We start from the raw sequence: 20433 nt of genomic DNA, 5'->3' as shown, positions 1-20433 counted from the left end.
TGATAGACGTGTGCTCTCTACGGTTTGTCTGATCAATAGATGCCCCCTATGGTGGGTTTATGTGTGCTCAGTACATGGCAACCTACAGTATGTCTGTCTGATGAATTGCTAAGCGGTAACTAAACATGAGATGTGTTCTCCTGCTGTGTCTTACAAACAGTGCTTAATTTGTAAATAAAAACGTGCCGGTGCCCAAAACCCTCCTTTTAAACACGCAGCTGCTGCAATTAAATGTGCGAGCAGGGAATTCTGAGGCAGCGTAATCCTGAAGCTGTCTCGGACCTCTTCAATCCACTAAAGACACTTCCTGCACCTTCAGCTCACACTTGCAGCTTTCTGCTTTCTCCCATTGTGACGCTTTTTTTATTTATTTTCCTCCGTCTTTCCCATGTGTCTTTTCTCTTTTGCTCGCAGCAAATGCTTGAGGCAGAAGAATAAGCTCTGGCCCTCAAAAATAAGTGCCGGTGCTCAGCACCGGAAACAACAAGCACAAATTAAGCACTGCTTATAAAGCCATAACTTGGTTGATCATACCTTTTTAGAGAATTCTTCCAGAGATGCAGACCCCTTCGTGCTGTTTGTGGGATGAGTCTGAGGGCCTGGATTGCAGACCCCCAGTGCTTGTATACAATGTGAGAACCTGTCCTACAAGCCGCTGCTCAAGTGTGGAGAGCACAGTTCACGACTGTTTCTCACAGATTATATTTATAGGTTGTATTGGCATCAAATTTTAAAAGTGTAAAGAAATAGTGAATGGTGTAAGCAACGTCTAATTTCTTTAGTTTTGCACATGTTAGAATCATTTGCACACTGGTTAACCCTGTCACTTACCAATGGCAGTAAGTGTCTGGGTAAACACAGAATGAGTGTAATTAGCACTTAAGCCTCAAACGTAAATGGAGTCAGTGGTTACACAGGAGTAATTTGCTCTCATTTTACCACTAACTCATGAGTCTCACGTATCCGAGTTTGCATGAGAGCTTGTATGCACGTTCAGAGAGCGTGCTTCTTAAAACATTTCTTCTTAATGGCTGCATGTTTTATGAAAGCCCTTTGTAGGTGTCAGTTTCCGAAGGCATGTTTGTAAGAACATTTTCAGTCTGTCACTCTTGGCACGTTAAGTTGTAATTTGTGCCACATCCACTCACCCACCTGATTTTTCACCTTTATTTTCCATGAGAGGGAAAATTAGAGAGGAATCTTAGTAGTCTGAGGTTATCTGGTTCCCAACATCGTGATTGTAACTGTGCCCTCTTCTACCCACCCACCCCATAAGTATGTCTGTGCTTGAATCATACATTTAGGTAGAACTCATGTCTCCCTTGTCCTAGATTCAGTGAGAGAGAGCCACTAACCTTGCAGCCTATGTAATTAATATGCAAAAAGAACAGATGATGGACGGAAAGCGGAACAAATCAAACATACACCCCAGTCACAGACCTGGATTTAATCCATCACTTGTTTTTGCTTGCCATACCATTCTAGTCTATGCAAGTCAGTCTTGACCCTGTTCCTCATGGGAACAATCCAGCCTGAACTGCCAGGCCAGGTCCTACCTGGACCAGAAACAAGCATCCTAGGACCGGTTTCGAGGTACCACCACTCATCAGCAGGCTAGCTTGAATCAGGTGGCACAGTGAGCACGTCTGGACATACCCTTCCCACTTAGGGTGTCACATGCAAAAAGAACAGATGATGGACAGAATGTGGAACAAATCAAACATTTACTCCCAGTCACCGATCTGGGATTAATCCATCAGTTTTTTTGCTCACCATGCTATTCCAGTTTGGGGCCAGCCACCTGAAACTCAGTCTTGACCCTGCTCCCCATGGGAACAGTCCAACCTGAACTGCCTGGCCAGGTCCTCCCTGGACCCGAAACAAGCATCCTGGGACTGGTGATACCCCAAAATCTGCAACCCAAGTCTGAGCTGGAGAAAAACTAGTAGTGCGCTCCTATCACAGAACCTCATCCTCCTAAACGTACTATCCTCAAAACTGGCATATTAATTATGTAGGCTGCAAGTTTATTTTACTTGGATTCCGATCATTATAGAAGGTCATAAAACGTTAGAAGGCCTTTGAATGTTCTTAAGTAAATATAAATACGATGCTGCTTCCCCGTGAGTCGCCTATAATTGTGTAAAGAAAAGTAAAGATTCATTAGACTTTCTGGGCTAGTTAGATAGGCCACGGAGGAATGAAAAGTGGAGTACATAATTGTTATTGTGGATTTAGTAAGCAAGAGAACCTCGTAACACCTGAAGACACAAAACCCTTTTTCCATTGAAAACTGACAACACGAATGTTATTTATAACTATAACCAAAAGAAGACAACATCCCGATGAGGGCGAAATGTAATAGAGTAGCCACAACTTTTGTATACGTAGTCTAAAAATGTGCGTCACAAAATGGCCAGATTGCGTTGAAAGAATTACTAATGAATGAAGTACTGTTTTTATATAAATGTATTTTACATGTGTCTTTTTGTACTCTTCACATTAAATACACTTTGATGAATTGTCAATGAGCCGACTGCCCAATTGACATAAATAGACATTTTTTATTTTTCAAATCAAGAAGGGTGTGGGGCGTTTGTAAATAATATTAGATATGTGTGCATATATTATGGCGGCTCTCGGTAGGCACCAACGAGCAGAGTAAAGTAGTCTTGTTCGCTGAAACCTAGAGAATGGATTGCCCAAGAAGAGAGGATGTTAGTCCTCAGTGGCAGTCTGGCCTATGCAAGAACTGCATCTCGTGCGCTGATTGACAAGTAATGTGAGAGCCGAAGCCTAGGAGTTACACTTCCGGTGCTTCATGTCACCAGTAGAGCTCCATCCTCCCATTCTGCAACCACCAGACATGTTTTAGCTTTTGTGTAAGAATAGGCCATGTCAATCGGATTTCCATAATTTATCCCCTGCGACACAAAGACAAGCATCACCCAGGTGTTTTGTAGACCACTCAAGTAAGGAAAAGTAAGTCTTCTTAGGAGGAGAGGAAAGAAGCCTTGTTAGGCCTCGCTTGATAAATGAGAGATTAGTGTGAGATCTTAGCCAATCAGGGTCTCCAGCGTCCTGACCACAGACAGAGGGTCCAACATAGTATATCATCTTCCCATAATCCAAGCTGCGTACTCATAGACTGCAAATACCAAACAGAAGAATGCGTACACTTAATGATACACACATAACCAAAAAGGCAACAACTTCACCCTAATGAGCAACACTGAAAAAGAAAATAAGATAGATAGACAGATAGATAGATAGATAGATAGATAGATAGATAGATAGATAGATAGATAGATAGATAGATAGAAAGATAGATAGAAAGATATCTCACTAGAAGACAAACAAACTACACAATTAAACAAGACAATTCTTGCGCACCACTAACATGTTTTAAAAACCACCTTTGGAATCTCCGCTCTCACATGCTGGTAGCTGTGCTTGTGAAATTGTACTGAGGTATTCAGCAGCCAAAGGTTTTAGTCCACAAGGTTCCTCTGGGTGAATTATGAGGCCGCAATCCTAAAGAGAATCATGAACATCGTATGTGAAAAACAGACCCTTGCAGAGAATCGCAAGATAATACTCACAAAGCTCCTGAAACAAAAGCTGTCAAAAGAGTCCACCCTTCACGCAAAGTTACACAGCTACTGACCAATTAAATGCTGACCCAAAGTCTCTCCCCGTATTTGATTTTTTTTCTTCATTACATGAGCTTTGCCAAACAGCTAAAGCTGTCTCTAGCCAGACATAACCCTGTTTGGTAGAAAAACAGCATGCATGACTTTTACAAATGTTATCATTGTAATATATTACATTTTTCCAAGTTCAGAGGTATTTTATGTGTGAATGCACACAAGCGTCATGGTAAATGCAGATCGATAAATGGTGAAGTACATACATTGTCATATGAAAACAAGTGAACCGTGTTACTAAGTTATAGCATTTATTTTCAAGTTTACACGGCCATGTCCTTAACAGGGACAATAATTAATTTTAATTGATTAATAGAAATAGTAATTTTCTTCCCTCTGACTAAACCAAATATTTAACATATTGTGCCAATATGTACAGAACTCACAGATCTACAATACATTTCAATACTTTGCTTTGCGGCACAACAGTTTTAGGCATTCCTATATTTTAATGAAATGTAAAATAAATATCTTTGTATAAAAAGTAATTACTTCAGTCTGGCAATGCTGGATTTAAATAAAGTGAATCAAGAACGAATTATAATGTTTGCTTACAAGCTAAAGAGCACACACATTAATCTGCCCAATGTCACACAGGTTGGGGCGCTGAGGTGAGAATCGCTTGTCATGGACAATCCACTTTTAGTCAGATGTAGGTTATATATCGAATTGCAAAAGATCTTCAGGCAATAATATCATTTCCAGAATACTAAATATCTCAATATTACCCAAAAGCCCAACCTCCAGTCCCAACTGTATGAAAGCACCATACTTGAAGCAAAAAATGGGGCATATTTAAGAGCCTGTAGTGCCACCTTAGCGCTGCCATGGCGTAATTTTTTTACACTAAGGCAGCGCTAAAGTGACTTTTCTGCCGCCCCATATTTACAAAGTAGTGCACAGCACGTATTTCGCCCTTTTGTATACCCTTGTGCCACATTATTCCTGCGCCAGGCATAATGTATGCAAGGGGGAGTTTCTCTGCTAGGAGGCCCGCAAAAACACCACAGTGAAGTTTAACAGATTTCACTGCACCATTTTTGGCGTCATCTTTAATGCCTGCACAGAGCAGGAGTTAAAATGATTCTCCCATAGAAAACTATAGGCCTCCTTGGGCTTTGCTACACTAGCGTAAATGTAGTAATTCCAGTTGCAATTTTGGTTGTAAACCAACTCCCAAGTCAGGGTGGTAACTGATTCGCAAAGAGCAAGGGGTCCCTTTTGTACCTCTTTCCCTTTGGGATTCAGTGTGACAGCCTTCAGGGGGGGTGAACTCCCTGGTTGCACTGAGTAACAGGAAACTTTTTTATTTTTAAAGCATTAAAGCAGCCTGGATTGCTTTAAGGAACATGTACTGCTTTAACAAAAAACAACCACAGGGATGGTGATCTGCTGTGCCTTATAGGCCACCATCGCTGTGACTTTAGCAAATCACAGGCCGTTGCACACTGCGAATTGAAGAATTAATATTAAATTGATTGGTCGCTCTGCCACTCCATGCCCTTTGGCATTTTGTGAACAAATCTATTTGTACATTGGTCTATTTTCAGAATCAGATTACATATGTAAATAGCCTGTGCAAAGTTTGAGACAACTTTTTGCGAGTGTAATCTTGGCCCTTTGTGTTCAAGAAGCCTGGGCCTCTGCCTTAGCAAGGGGTGTGTAGCATGCAGAGAACTTTCCATATGATGAGCTTCTCATAGTAGTGTGATGGAACTGGAATGCAGTGATTCGATCTTTGAAAGGGCTGCGTGGTCCTGACTCAGGCAAACTAGGATTCTTATTGCCGAAACGCATCAAACTACAGATACTAGGTGGTGCTCCTCTTTGAATATTGACCAATATGCTCACAACAAACACATTATAAGACATTGACATTATCATTTGAGAAATAGAAGTGGGGTTCTAAGGAACACAATCTGCAAAAAATCCGTCTGGTTACGTGATATGTCTTTATATGAATATAAACATAGGACAATTGCATAAGGACCATTTGGCAACACTTCTTGTGTCCTGAGGTAAAATTGCACTCAACTTTGTTGTTCTTGAAATTCCTGTAGATACAAGTTGCTACTTCACCTTGAATTATGGTGAAGTTTTTGACACATGAGGTGTGGCTTATTGGTATTACAACTAAATATGTGATCAGATTTGTAAAACTGAATTTTCGATATATGTCTGAGGAGTGTATGCAGACAGAGCCGGGTCTGGCTTGTTGGATAGCAAGCTGTTCAAAAATAAGGGTAAACTGTGTGGTGATTTACTACCATGAAGGGGCGGTTTGCAGTCAGTTCTCTCCGTTCTTCTAAATAACTTAAGGATATCTCTTTCTGGAGCTCTTCTTGTTAATTTTAATGAGGACTGGGAAAGGCAACCACTTCGGACAATGAGAAGATGACTCACCAGGGCCTGCACCACCTACAGTGTTGGTGGCCCGAGTGCTGATCTGTATGTCCTACCCTCCAGCATTGTTCCTTTGGTCCTCCTCCACATAAGTAAACCTGCACATCCTGAACCATTGCCTTCTCCAGAACAGTGAAAGGGAGTTCCCACTACTGGCTCCAGCTAAGCAACCAGCAATCAAGATGGTGGGATTCACCTCAGGTTCTGAGCCTTCCTAGGATGACCTCTCCTACACAGTGCCTTTTCGTGGGATGCGCTTCACGTAGCGCCAAGCACCTGCCTTCCAGAAGTATCCTTTCACTTTACATTTCTTCCTCAGTCTTTTCCCCACACATAGAACATTAGGGCTCGGGCAAACCTGAGGCCTACTCCCTCATCCATAGGGCAGTCTCAAGATGTGTGTGACCGGAGGACAGTCTACTGTGGTGTGATTACCAGTCCTCCACTCGATTTTATTACATTTTATTACTAGAACTCTAGTATGTGGCAATGCCAAGGGTGCCATACTGGGAAAATGATAAAAGCCAGAAGTAACTTGAACATTCATTTCACCCTGAAACAGGGGATCTGCAGCTCCAGAGTTCAGATCCCAACAAGGCCAACACAGTGTTCCATTCTTCCTCAGGTCGGGATATTAGTACTATAAATGGGTTGGTGGTAGCAGGTGCTGTTTAAGGCGCTTAGAAACGGCATAGGTGTAGTACAATGCTTTATATAAAATCAAGTAATTCTTATTAATATTATAAAAAGGTGACACCTAAATAATCACATTTTGGTACATGATTCAGGGCCAAAGTTCCCACCAGTGATTCAAACTTTGGTTTCGTATGCCAACCTTGAATCAGTTGTGCTGCCTGCTGGAGAGTGGTTTGCTGAAGACTGAAAATATTTGTTGATTCATAATATTGCAAAGATATTCCTAGATATTTCTTCCTGCATTTACGTGCTCGGGTGTGAATAATGAGTATTTCCCTCATAAATTGTACATATGTGTCAGAGCGACAGGTCGTATGGAACCTTCCATTAATAGTGAATATAATAAGTGAAAACAGCTCTTAAACTCATCCAATGCGAAGTCCCTAAAAAAGTGTACGTTTTTCAGTTATTTATCGATTTATTTACCTACATAAGCAATTCTGATTTTAATAATTAGATTCATGGCGACGATGTAAGCGTCTAATCAGATATTACTTCAGACAAAGAGACTGAAATAAAAAGAAACGAAGAAAATACCTACTTTGTGCAGTGCCTCGGGTGCCTTTGCTAGGTATTCATCCGCTTTCAATTCGGCTATTATTGTAAAACAATAATAGCATCAACTACACAGCTCCTATGGCTGCTTCGTTGACCACACTTCCTGGAGTGGGGTGTAAAGCAACGTTTACCTTTTGAGAGAGTATAAAGACATATTTACAAATCCGTTTCCCATGGGCGGAGTATGGGAGGAACCTCCCAGTGAATAGACGTGAAAAATAATACCTACAATGTCCATTCTCCCTCCATTGTAAAAGAATGCTTGGAAAAAATAGGTGACACAATGCAGTTCAACACAAATTGTTCCACTGGCTTTGAAAACATAACAAACAAAAATCAGTAATACTATTCTGATACCAGTGGATTATGCAAGATTCCAAAAAACCAAATGTAAATTAAAATATATCATGATGTCTATTCTGTTTTTATATATTTCACACACGCACACACACATCCTTTTACATATATTTGCTGAAAAACAAAGGTTAAAGTTATAGTTAGGTGAAAATGTCAGTTAAAACATACTATTTTAAACAAACAAAATCACTGAGTATCACTGATAACTGTAATTCTTGCCCTAAAGTAACTATAACTTGTGCCTCGCCATGTCAAGTCATCAAATACGTCACTTCTGATGTTGTAGTCATGATAGCAATGATGTGATGGATCATGTCATGAGTGATGTAATATAGGGGGTAATGAGCAGCGCAGTGGGCACCTGATTAGTGTGTGAGCGTCTGACTAGTGTGTGCATTTGTTGTTATGAATTTGGGAAGTATTTGGGGTGACTGGTAGAGGGTGCATGGTCTTTTGATGATGCTCATCTTTGGGTGGCTGATGGTGGACGTCTGGGCTTTTGGTGGTTGGTGTGAAGGTCGCTAATGGTGAGTATGTGGGCATCTAATGTTGAGTGTGTGTTGTTTGGTGGGTGTTTAGGAATTTGATGGTTTCCTGGTGGGTGTATGTGGGTGTTTGATGGTGCACTTGTGTCACTGTGCATATGTGTCTGATGGTGTGGGTGGGTGGGTGATGTGTGGGAGTCTGATGGTATGCCTAGGTTTTTTATATGAGGGGGTGTCTAGAAGGCTTGATGTCTGATGGTGTGTGTGTGTGTTGAGGGGCCTGTGGTGTGTGGGCTTCTAACACTGAGTGTGGGAGTGTAAAGCTTGATTTATGGGGGTATCATTGAGAGGGTGTGTGGGTGCAGTGTTTGATGCTATGTGCGTCTGTTTGATGGTGTGTTTGGATTTCTGATTATGTAGAGGTATCTGACAATGTGTGTGGATTTATTATTGGACGCCTAGGTATCCGTTGCAAATTTGGGTGTCCGATGGTGTGCGTGTGTGTCTAATGGTGTACATGTCAGTGTTTGATGGTGTGTAGGGGAAAATTAGTGAGTGCTGGAGTCTTAGTGTGTGGATTTCCCATGTTGTGTGTGGGTGTTTGATTGTGTTTTTTTGGGTATCTGATGGGAGTGTGGGGGCCTCTAATGGGGGCTGCACATGGACCTGATGGTCTGATGGTGTGCGTGGGGGGGACTTTGATGGTGAATGTTTAGCCATTTGTTGGTGTGTGTGTGTGTTTCTGATGGTGGGTGAATGAGCATTTTTTGGTGTGTGTGTGTGTGTGTGTAGGTGTCTGATGGTGTGTCTGATTATGTACAGGTGTTTTGCGGTGAGCATGGGTGTGTGATGGTCTGCATGGGAGTCTGGTTCTATGTGCCTGCATGTGTGTGTGTGAGTCTGATGGTATCCATGCAGGTGTCTGATATAATTTGTATGAATATGTGTGTATGCAAGCATTTGATTAGCGGGTACGTGTGCCTAAGGGTGTGTGTGGAGCTCTGATGGTGGTTGTGTGGTGGCATCTGATAGCAGCAGAAAAGGAATATGATGCGTTTATGTGGACATATCTGTTTTTGATGGTTCCTCTGTGGGTGTCTCATGATGTGTGTATGTGTGTGTGTCCGTGAATGTGTGTCGCCACTGGATTGTGTGTTTGTGTGTGCATTTGTCTGATGTTCGGTATGACAGTGTTTGGATGTTTGATGGCGTATGTGTGTGTGTGTGTGTCTACTGCAGTATGTATGTGTGGGTAAGAAATTGTGTGTAGGCATCTGGTGGAGAATGTGAGTGCATGTCTTACAGAGGTTGTGTAGGTGTGCAAAGAAAGGTGTGTATCTGGCCAGGTGCGTGGAGTCTGAGTGTGTGAACTGCTGTAGAACAAGTGAATGGATGCTTTACTGTGTAGTGAGTTGCTGAGTATATCCATATGTCATGGCATGCATAAGTGTCTAATAGCATGCATGGGTGTTGTGTAATGGTGTGCATGGATGCATGATGGTGTACATGGGGGACTGGTTGTGTGTTTGGGTATTTACTACTTTTTGTGTTTAATGTGTGTTTAGTGCTTGTGTATCTGATGATGTGCATGGTTGTTTTACAATGTGGATCACATGTCTAACCACATTAATGGGTGCTTGACAATGTGCTTGGTGTATGTCATGTGAATGAATGGATAACTGTAGATAGGGAGTGGAAGAGTTGTGTGAGTTCTGAACAGTACAATATCTACCTTGCCTGAAGGAGGGAGCAGGCATTATAGGCCTTAAGGCCCAGCCCACCTCGACCAAGGGCAGACAGAGGAGAAGATTCATTAACCATGCCGTGTTTTGCCCTTGGGCATGGGGTTGTATAACTGCCCTCTCCATTTTTGAAGGGTACTGAGGAGGGAGGATTTCATATAACAGAATCATCTGTCTTTGAACCTCCACCATATAGCAGAAACAGGAGCAAAGACAAAGAGGCACAACATAGAAGTTGGACACAGTGAGTGTGCCCATTCCTCCCGAACAGCACCATTTGGAAGAGGGGCAAAGTGTATCCCAGAGATCCCAATAGGCACCCCCCCCCCCCCCCCAGCAGGCAGGTTTAGTGGCTGGCTGCACTCACCTGCAGGGGGATCTTTGTTCTACTCTGAAATGCAGACTGATTGCACAGTGTAAGGTGCACCAGCAGCTTCAAACACCCAGTCCATCTTTCCCTAATGTGCTCTTCTCAGTGCAGGACCAGGAAAGAACAAGCGAATTCACTGTGATACAGCATTCTGCCCCATTCTGCAAATAGATTTAATTGTGTGTGGCGTCACAGAATTGAACAGTGTGCCATATCCCTAATGCAGACCCTGGGTTGTATAGTCTACATTGAGGAGAGCATCACTTTTACTTTTCGCAGCCACATCCTTAATTCAGTAATTTTCCCCATGGGAAAATTCAGTCATGTAGAGAAAAAATAGGACAGGATCCCAAGAGCAGTGCTATCCTACCCCCTTCCTCGTCCCATTGAGAATAACTAAATCCCCTCCCAGGCCATGGGTACAGTTATTGAGGTAGCACTGTACAAAGATATCAAACCACAGTCAATCTCCAACTTTTCCATCTTTTGCCAACAGTTGTTCTGATTCACAGAATCGAAAGCCAGGGTAAGGTCAAGGAATGTTACATAAAGATGTAGTTTTCCTGCTCCTCTTATTTGGTAAAGAATCCCTCTCAAAAGCCAGCTTGATTAAAATGAAGAACTTATTTTTCAACAATCTGTTTCTGAACCTTGCCTACAATCCACAAGGAATACATTTTGAAACATATCAAATTATATTTGAGCCTTTATGCCTATAGATCACCTGTCTTCTTTTTCACATGATACAGACTAATCTAGTGGGTATGAGTGACTCTGTCATCTATCTTTTTTCTGATATTTAAATAGAGCAACATACACCCTTAAAGAGGTCTAGTACTCTTGGCCAACGAAAAGCTGGGGAGAGAACCTATTGTGAATCAAGCATCTTGTACACTTAAGACACATCTTACACATTTTTAATCCTCACGCTTTAAAAGGCCTGGAGTAACCTCCTGACATTACAAAACCTTGTGATACTCAAAGCAGCCCAGAATGCAGCAAATCACAGCTGCAAAGTCAGAGCATCATTTGAACTCAATACTCAATGCTAATGCCAAATGCAATGCTCTTCTCAAGGCTGTCAAGTACCCCCTAAAGCTCCTCATAACCAAGACTCCACACTATACATATAAATTGCCTAACATCAATACTCAACAGACAAAGTTAGCACTGCAAGACTCAACATCAGGAGCACAAAAACTCACCCTGACAATCAGATATAGTATTACCACAATACTTAAAAAATATCACTTCTGGAAAGAAATCTAAATTATTCTTCAAAAAAATAACTACTAATATTAATTCCTCCTATAATATAATTTGCGAGTAAATCTTCTCTGGGAAGAAGGCTGGAGAGTGGACATTCAATGGCAGGAGTGCCTTACAAATTATGTGTAGACCCACAAACTCTCGAGCTTGTAGGCATTTACAAAGGTGCATTTAAAGGTTGATCTATTCTTAAAGGTTTGAGTGTCTGTTGTCTAGACAAAGGCACTTCCTAGTTGGTCCATGTGAGGGGTTAAATGTAAATGAGCACTGTTGTCGAAGTGTGTGGTGGTGCTCTCTTGGTAGCAGATAACCTGTCATTCACAGGGTGTAGGCAGATAGTAAGCCCTAGAGTTTACCATGAATCAATCACATATGACTCAATACCGAAGCACTCCTACTTTAGTAATCTCAAATATAAAAGTCCACAATGTAAGGTTCAGTAGCAAAAAATGGCCTAATTTATTCTATTCAAAGTATCCAACTGGTCCAATATTCTGTTAGCATTTATAACATCAGGCAGCTTACATGTGTTTCGCCCATGGTGACTTTTTCAAGGTTGAAAAATCAAAAAGATAGGTATGGTAATTCTGACCAAGATTTGTTCCATTAATGAGTGCAGAGAAAGAATGGTATGTTGCATGTGAAATGCCTGTGTAAATGCTGCAAGTAGATTTCGGCAGAGAGTGTACAATGACAAGAGCAGGACTGACGGACTGATTCTTTGCCCGCACGCCATACAGGTGGGAGCTTACCATGGTCTCCTCACTGTAATACTTTCTGACAGCGCTTGTCATAGTACACTCTCTACCGGCATATCCTTGCCGCATTTACACAGGCATTTCACATGTGAGATACTATTATTTCTCTATACCATTGGGTCCCAGCCTATGGTCTGTGGACCCCTGGGGGTCCACAAAGCCTCCTCATTGGGGTCCGCGACTGCTTGGAAAATTAAATAATATTAATAGAGTAGGTCTCCAGCTTTCAGTAATGACTTGGTAAGGGGTCCCCGATTCTGATAATGATTCAGTGGGGGTCCCTGGGTTCCAATAATGATAAAGTGGGGGTCCACAGAAGTCAAAGGTTGGGAACCACTACTCTATACTAATTAACAGACAAAAGTTTGGACAGAATAACCAAACCTAGCTTCTTTATTTTTCAGCCTTGAAAAAGACACTATAGACGAAATCCGTATCAGCTGCTTGATGTTGCATATGCTGACAGAATATTGGACAGTTGGATACTTCGAGTGGAATAATGTTACCCTTTTTTTATACTGAACCTAACATTGTGGACTTTTATTTTAGAAATTACTAAAGGAGGAGGGCTTTGGCATCCACTCATATGTTGTTGATTTATTCTGGTCGAGGGAAAAGTAAATTGTTTTTCCAAAGACGCACTGCGGAGGGAATAATCCGAAAATTGGTGAGGTCACGGTGTAGGAGAAGGGGATTGTCTACGGGAAAATTAGCATCCCGGTGAAGAAACAAAACTATGTGTGAAATCCCTTTTCATGAGTGTTGGCAAATGTGTAAATGTGCACCATGCACATTTACAAAAGTGTGTGCTTTCCTGGAAAGCTTCTCTAGTCATAATCAGCTTTAAATGGGTAGGTACTGTCAGGGACCGAATAACTGCACTTTGTTAATTTTCATGTGAGAGTACCTAAGCTTCTCAGCAGAGGTCCAATACGTTTAATGGGAGAGTACCAGCACTTTTATGTAGCAAAAAAAAGCTGCTTTGGATTAGTAAATACCTACACTTATAAATTTCCATTTCAAGCATTGGTCATACCATCCCTGGAGTACTCTCCGATGTTTTGTCGAATTTCAAAATATGTGTGATCTCCCCTGAGCGTAATTGTTAACCTAAAGGAGCAGATGTGCGCTTTACTCCTGAGCATTTGTTAGATCGCAATGTGTGTACTAGAAGGGAGTAATAATGTTGGTCAAAATGTATTTGTAAGTCGTGTGAGATTTAAAAGGGACATTTTTTTTTTAGAAAAATATACAGCTGTCTCCTTTGAAAAAATGTTCTTTAAATGTATTTGCTGCTCGAATGTCTAGTTGGCATTCTTGCAGGACTGTGCTTTGTTCTTTCCTCTGATAATGAAATGTTTGTGTGTTTGTCGTTTTTTTACGTTTGAAGACTGAAATGGTTAGTTCAGTTTTCATTTCGTTTTTCTACGTGAGATTGAAACTTACATTTCGCTATTTATGTTGGACCTCCGTAAAATGACACTCAGCAGGACTTCTGTCATACACTGTGCCGGGCACTGGATGTAGCTTTCAAGGTACTATTTTAAACTAATTTGTTTTCTTTTCAAGACAAGTAATGTTTTTCTTTCTGGTTGAAATAATGTACTAAGAAATATAAATACCTTAATTATTCCGCCGGAAACAGTTGGAGGAGGGCGGGTTAACATTTTAGCATGGAACCATTTTCACAGAATCATTTAACATTTTCGAAGTATGACGAGCAGCAATAGAATTGTTAAAATATTAAAATAGAACAGACGATGTCTCAAAGGGAACATTGCGATTAAGCGCCATACATTCCTACAATCTGCAAAAAGAAAACACAAAACGGGGCCATTCGCCCTCGTGTAAACCAGAATTACATAACCTGACCTGCATTATAGAAATGTACCCTGTTAAACTTAAATTAAGTTGAGTAGTGCGAAAGCACAAATTCCTCTGGTTGATCAGTCCAAGGCACAGATTTGCTTACATTTTAGCATGGAAGCTAGCACGATGCACATCAGCTCAATGTGGCTCGTGGCATAAACAGCAGCACTGGCCAACTGTCACATGCAAACCTTTTTTACGATGAAAGGTGATGCGAATTAGTCCTGAATGCCATTGCGTCACTTAGCATCAAACCCCTGAATAATTATGCAAAAGGAGCATAATAGGATGTCAACTGCACAAACACTCGTAAAATTCCAAGAAAAACCTGATCGACTAAAGTCAAAGTACGACGACCTGCCTCAGTGTTAAATGAAAGCAAGTGCAAACCGAGGGAAGAAAGAAAATGGCGTTTTTTCCACATGTAATACGTGTTATTTCCGTGAAACTGAAGCAAATTATGCCATTGACCCGTCGTGAACATTTGTATTCAGTCACATTTTTGCAGTCGCACAATGATAAATCGTTTTGAGTATCACAAAAATAGAGCATATTTAGCGCATGCATGGCTGATGATATCCTCGGCATATGATGCCTTGTAAATATGATGATGCGTATTTCTGCCTTTGTGCAATGATGCAGATGTCCTCTCAACTTTGTGCTGCATGATCTTTAGGAAATCCAGTGTTTAACTTGAGCTGGTGGTTTCGGGTGCTGGGCACCCGCACTTGTCAGCACAAGCCCTTACAACAATCTGCCACATGGTGGTACTGTTTTTCGAATTTAGAGATGAGCACAACAACAGATGTTTATTAATTCAATATACATTAAAAATGACTCATACGTGCCTCCTAAGTTATTCCTATAACTTTGGGGGCTTTGAATTGTCTGAATTGTCACACTTGTAAGAGTGTGATGGGTAGTGGCTGTACTGGTACTGTCATTGGCAGCACTGTGGGGGGTAAGGGGTGGTGCAGGCTGCAATGGCTTCCTGACGAGGGCCCTAGCACTTATTTTCTTACAAATTGAGCACTGAGTAAATCTAGGCCAATATTTCACTGAAAAAAGTGTACCAGCCACAGTGCGATTGATGTAATGTGGAAATGGTGGACTGTGTGTAACACAGTCCTCTGTGAGCTGCCTGGGTGCACTCCCTCGGTTTTACAGCTGCGGGCAGTTCAAGCACTGAGCTCTTCTCATGGGCAGCTGCGAACTCCCACTGGAGCCTGCGGGTCTGGACACACTGAACAGATATTTGGCAGCATTGCTCAAACTGACATGAACATCAGAAAGCCCTTCTCCCGCAGGACAACACTTTGCGCAGGGTTTCACAAGGCCGCCCAACATTCCAGCATGGTCTGTGAGTGCTCTCAACAAAGTGCGACAAGATAACTTAACAGGGATTTTCTTGTTCATGCTTGCGCACAGTGTTTATGTTTGAGCAAAAGCTGGTCTTTGATTTTGATGGGAGTGCCGGCGCCGCAGCAAGCGGCTCTTTTCTGTCAATGTGGGTGGGTTATTGACCCTCAGTTGACAAATTGTGTGTCTGATTCATCTGAAATTGAAATGTATAGTAAGGCTCACTTAGCAATACTTTGTGTAGAGCTGAAGGTGCAAGGAGTGTCCATTGTAAAACCAGAGTGGGTCATAACCTTGTATCATTGTTGCCATGACAGGTAACTGTGGGTTTATAAGTCCTTCGCTCCTTGTGCCTTGGGACTCAAGCCATACCTCACTGATGAGGCCCTACAATGTGTTCAAACCTTTCACTCATTGGTTTTTATTCTGGCTAAGACTCTCTAAGTTGGCTAGGTATATCCAGACTTGGGCTCCGTGTTACCAGTTCCATATGACTCAAGCTGTGCTCACTGATGAGGTCCAAAAGGCAAAACATATCCAAAAGCTTGTGTTCCCATCCAGGGAGAAGTGACCTGGCAGTTCAGGTCTGTTTCCTGCTACGTAGGACAGGTGTGCCCAAATGTAGATTCTGTGCCAACTGTTCCACAGGATTCAGGCTATGCCTCACTGCCAGTGCCTAAGTAGGCTGAAACCTGGCTTTGGCTGCTTTTGTTCCCATTCAGGGGGACCTGGCCTGGCTTAGCAGTTCAGATTCCACATTATTTTTGGGACCAGGGCCAAGACTGATTTGCATGAGGTTTGTCCTTGTCTCTAGTGGCAGAGTGAACAAGAGTAACTACAGTAGTTAGAGTAACTACAAGGTACTGAGAAAAATCAAGCATTCCACCCATCACCTTTATTAGGTCTCATTGTAGATTGAGCATCCTCTTCGTGTGTGTGTCCCGTCCCTGGAGCTTAGAAGCATCACTTGTCTCCTTCCATTGCTTATTTTTTAATAACTGTTTTTTTCTTTGTGTTTAAGCTCTCTATCAGGGTGCCTCTTCTTCAGCTGTCTCCCTCATGTACTTCTCCCTCTTCCGGGTTATTCCCTCCTGCAGACCCTCTACTGTCCGTCGTGCTGACCCTGCACAGTCCATCATGTTGGCCCCCCAGCTAACGTCCCTCCGTTGCACGTTACCACCCCCCACCTGATGTCCCACTATTGTCCATGTTGCCCTCAAGTCCTGCCATCCCTCTGTTGTATGTGTTGCCCCCATCAACCTGTCCGTGTTGCCCCTCCCATCCTCCTTCCCCATTGTCTGTGTTATCCCTGCCACTTGTCCTCCCTTTGCTGTCTGCGTAGCCCCACCCCCACATGCCCTCCCTCCTGAGATTTTTTTATTTTTTACTTTCAGCAGTGCTGCTGTACAAAACCGCTAAAAAAAACCGACAAAGGCAATACCTTGCGTAGGGCAGACTCACTGGCTTTACCAATGCTTGTTTCTTTTTCTCAGTGCAACACAGGAGCTGCAACTTTCCACTTCGCGGCGAAATGTATTTCGCGCTCAAACATCTCTTAACTAGAGCGATTAAAGGTGAGCCAGCCATGTTGAAGGCAGGAGCGGAGATGCAGGGCTGGTGCAATGTGAGCATTTCACAAGTGTGCGCAATGCTTGCAGAGGAACTGGAGCGGGGCGGGCATGAAAGGGAAGGGGTTGTTTGCAAACGCTCACTCATTCCAAGATGAGAGGCTGGGGTGACGGCCCCGCTCCCTGTGCGTGCCCCACGAGTGCAGACGCTCATTATTTCAAGCTGGGCAGAGGAGCGAGGCTAGCTAGAAATGCCTGGATGGATATCAAAGAACCGAAGAAACGTTACTTAATAGGCAGCCAGTGGCAATAATGGCCGCGAGCTCTCTTTCCCGTTTTATTCGGTCATTCGGCTTTTCTCATTCAAGAGGTGTGTTAAAATTCATCATCAAAGGGCTATATGTTGAGCTCGCGAATATAAAATTTGTTTTTAATATATTATTTAAAAAAAATGTTACTGCACCCTTCGGAAAAAAATGTTGCCTGTTACAGCTGCATCATATCATTGTGTCTTTGAGAATTTCATAACTTAAAATTGGTTAATTTGAAAAGCAGGCAGGAGTACTTGATACAACAATATTTCACCTCGTAAAAATTTCATTACGTCTATGCAGAAAAATGGGCGCGAGAAGACGTGTGGAATTCCGGTAAATAGCGTCTGAGCTGGTCTTTGCGTAAGTAACCGTGGCATTTTGGAAATCTGCAAAATACTCATAACTTGGCCTCTTCGTTTATAATGTGTGACCACGCAAGCTTCTTTCATTTTCTTAATGAACTTCATTTGCAGGTTTTTAGAGTGCGAACCAGTCTAAGAAGCGTCGGAGCGCTTTACACAGGACTCTGAAATACTTAGGCCCCTATTCATACTTTATTTGCGTCATTCTTTTGACGCAAAAGCGGCGCAAACTTACAGAATACAATTATATTTTGTTTGTGCTGCTTTTCCATAAAAAAATGACGCAAATGATGCACAAAAAAGTAAAAATATGGGCCTTAAAGTTTTCAGCAATCACTAGAAGCGTTCAGAAAAGAGGTGAAATACAAATTAATCACAACAATTTGATATTTACCTTATACTTCTTACAGCACGACTTAAGTGTTTGATCAACATTCGTGAATTCATGTTTTTTTACTTTATAGGTCTCCACTTACAGACAGCGTTAACTCTCTGCCGAGAACTCATGTCATCACACACCAAACGTACAAAACTGCACAAAACACACACACATGCGCACATACATCCAGACACAGAAAAGGAATTTTAGGCAGCCCATTTCAGCCATGGCTAAAGTGGTTCAACTGGTTGGTAAGGTTGTCCAGAACATTGGTATCAGCCCACAGCATTTCATAAATGTGGACTACTTAGAAAATGTCGAAAATCAGAGTACAGATTGAAATACTAGTACTGCATCGCGGGAATAGGACAAGCGAGAAAAATAATGAAACCGTATTTAATAGATATTAAAAATCCCATTTAAATGTCAGTTAGATTGCAATTAAATATTAAGGGAAAGTAACATTTCCACTGATTACTGGATCAAATACTGAGAAGATCCTGTTTTATATGGTTATGGACTGTTGTTGAACTGTCCTTTATTCAGGTATGTGCAAGATTATTTTAGTTTCATGTGGATATGACCATTTTGGTCAAAGGTCTCAATAATTACTTCATTCTTCACAGAGCAAGAAAAATGTAAGTATTGCCCCCACTCTCACATGTTAAAACTGACAAACTGCTAGGCAGGCACCTTAACTGTTGGTAGTGGTGTAACACACAATGACAGGGCCCTTTGTAGAATGTTATGAGGGACCCCAAAGTCTCCAATGTCTCACAGATATTCGTCGGCCTTGGGCTGAATAGTCCCCCTGAAGGGTTGGAGACTCCCTGAAGGTGTCCCTCTTACTCCCAGGCTCTGCAGGGGCCTGTGTTACACCTCTGAACATCTGGTATGCTAAGCTTACGATGTCACAGGGCTTTGGGACTTATTTTGCCTCAAGAGACCCCCAGTCTATGAACATTTTGGGTACTACTTATAAAAATAATTTAGGAGTACATAAAGTAGTACTCCTGTGTGTTGAACTTGTCCCTTTCTGCAGGGTCATTCTCAAAATTCTTTTCTTTACCCTCCTGTTTACTGAACCCGTTTTTATTGTCTTTTAGTCTCTGTCCACTTTACCACTACTAACCAGTGCTAAAGTGCTTGTGCTATCTCCTTCAAATATGATAAAATTGGGCTACACCCAATTGGTCTATTTAATTCAATTGAAAGTCCCTAGTAAATCATACTACATGTGTCCAGAGCCTGTTAATTAAATGCTACTAATGGGCCTCCAGCACTGATTGTGCCACTCACTTACACAGTACTATAAACTTGTCTCAGGGCTGCCATTGCAGCCTGTGTGTGTGGTTTGAAACTGCCATGTCGACCTGGCTAAATAAACCTTTTGTCAGACCCAAACCTTCCTTTTTAATGCATAAAAGTCACCCCTAGGGTAGGGCTTTGACAGCCGTGAGAGCAGGGTGCAGTGTATTTAAAAAGTAGGACATGTACTTTAAAGTTTTACATGTCCTGGTAGTGAAAAACTCCTAAATCACTACTGCAAGACCTACCTCTCCCATAGGATAACATTGGGTTACTTTATTACATCTAATAAATGATAACTTTCAATTTGGAGCAGGTAGGCAGGTCAAGTTTGGTAAGTATGGAACTGTGATGAGAAACCCTATTGTATGGTAAATCAGATTTCAAATTACAATTCTGAAAATGCCACTTTTAGAAAGTTGTCATTTTCCTTCCTTAACCATTTAGTTCCTGCAGCCTGTCTTTGGGTCACATGACTAGGTGTCAGTGGCAATTGGTCTTTGTGTATTCCTCTCAGACAGCCACACACAATAGAGAGCTTAGGTATCCCTGAATGGGCCATCACTGGCAGGATGAGGGGTGGAGCAGAGCCTTGAACAGCCCTTCTTACACCTGTGTCCTGCCTTCACACAAATTACTGCATACTTCATGTAGTTACTGGATCCAGGGGAGGAAGGAAACCTGTGTACTTCAAAGAAAAGCATCAAGAACCTTCTCCCACTCCAAAGAAGGCACCAGGTATAAATACTGGTCCTCATGTCCCAATTCTTCAGTAAACTTCTAGACCTGTGTAAGATGCTGCCAGAAAGGACTGTTGTGCTGCTGAAAGGACTGCCAATCAGCTGGACTGCTGCCTTGAAGGACTGCTGCCCTGGTATGCCAGACTGCTGTCCTGCTACCCTGCTGACCTCTTGCCTGGGTGAGAAGGA

General features: G+C 42.1%; 1 protein-coding gene across 2 annotated transcripts in view; it reads right to left on the bottom strand.

Moving 5' to 3' along the window:
• CPED1 (cadherin like and PC-esterase domain containing 1) overlaps positions 1-20433 on the bottom strand; it is a 297241-nt gene that overhangs the window by 101871 nt on the left and 174937 nt on the right. For both annotated transcript variants that reach the window (XM_069229864.1, XM_069229865.1), the window contains exon 8: positions 3417-3534. In XM_069229864.1, the coding sequence (XP_069085965.1) occupies positions 3417-3534 (118 nt within the window). The remainder of the gene's footprint in view (positions 1-3416; positions 3535-20433) is intronic.

Source organism: Pleurodeles waltl, chromosome 4_1, assembly GCF_031143425.1.
Source record: "Pleurodeles waltl isolate 20211129_DDA chromosome 4_1, aPleWal1.hap1.20221129, whole genome shotgun sequence".
Taxonomy (NCBI): Eukaryota; Metazoa; Chordata; class Amphibia; order Caudata; family Salamandridae; genus Pleurodeles; species Pleurodeles waltl.
This window is presented reverse-complemented; position numbering and strand designations above follow the sequence as displayed.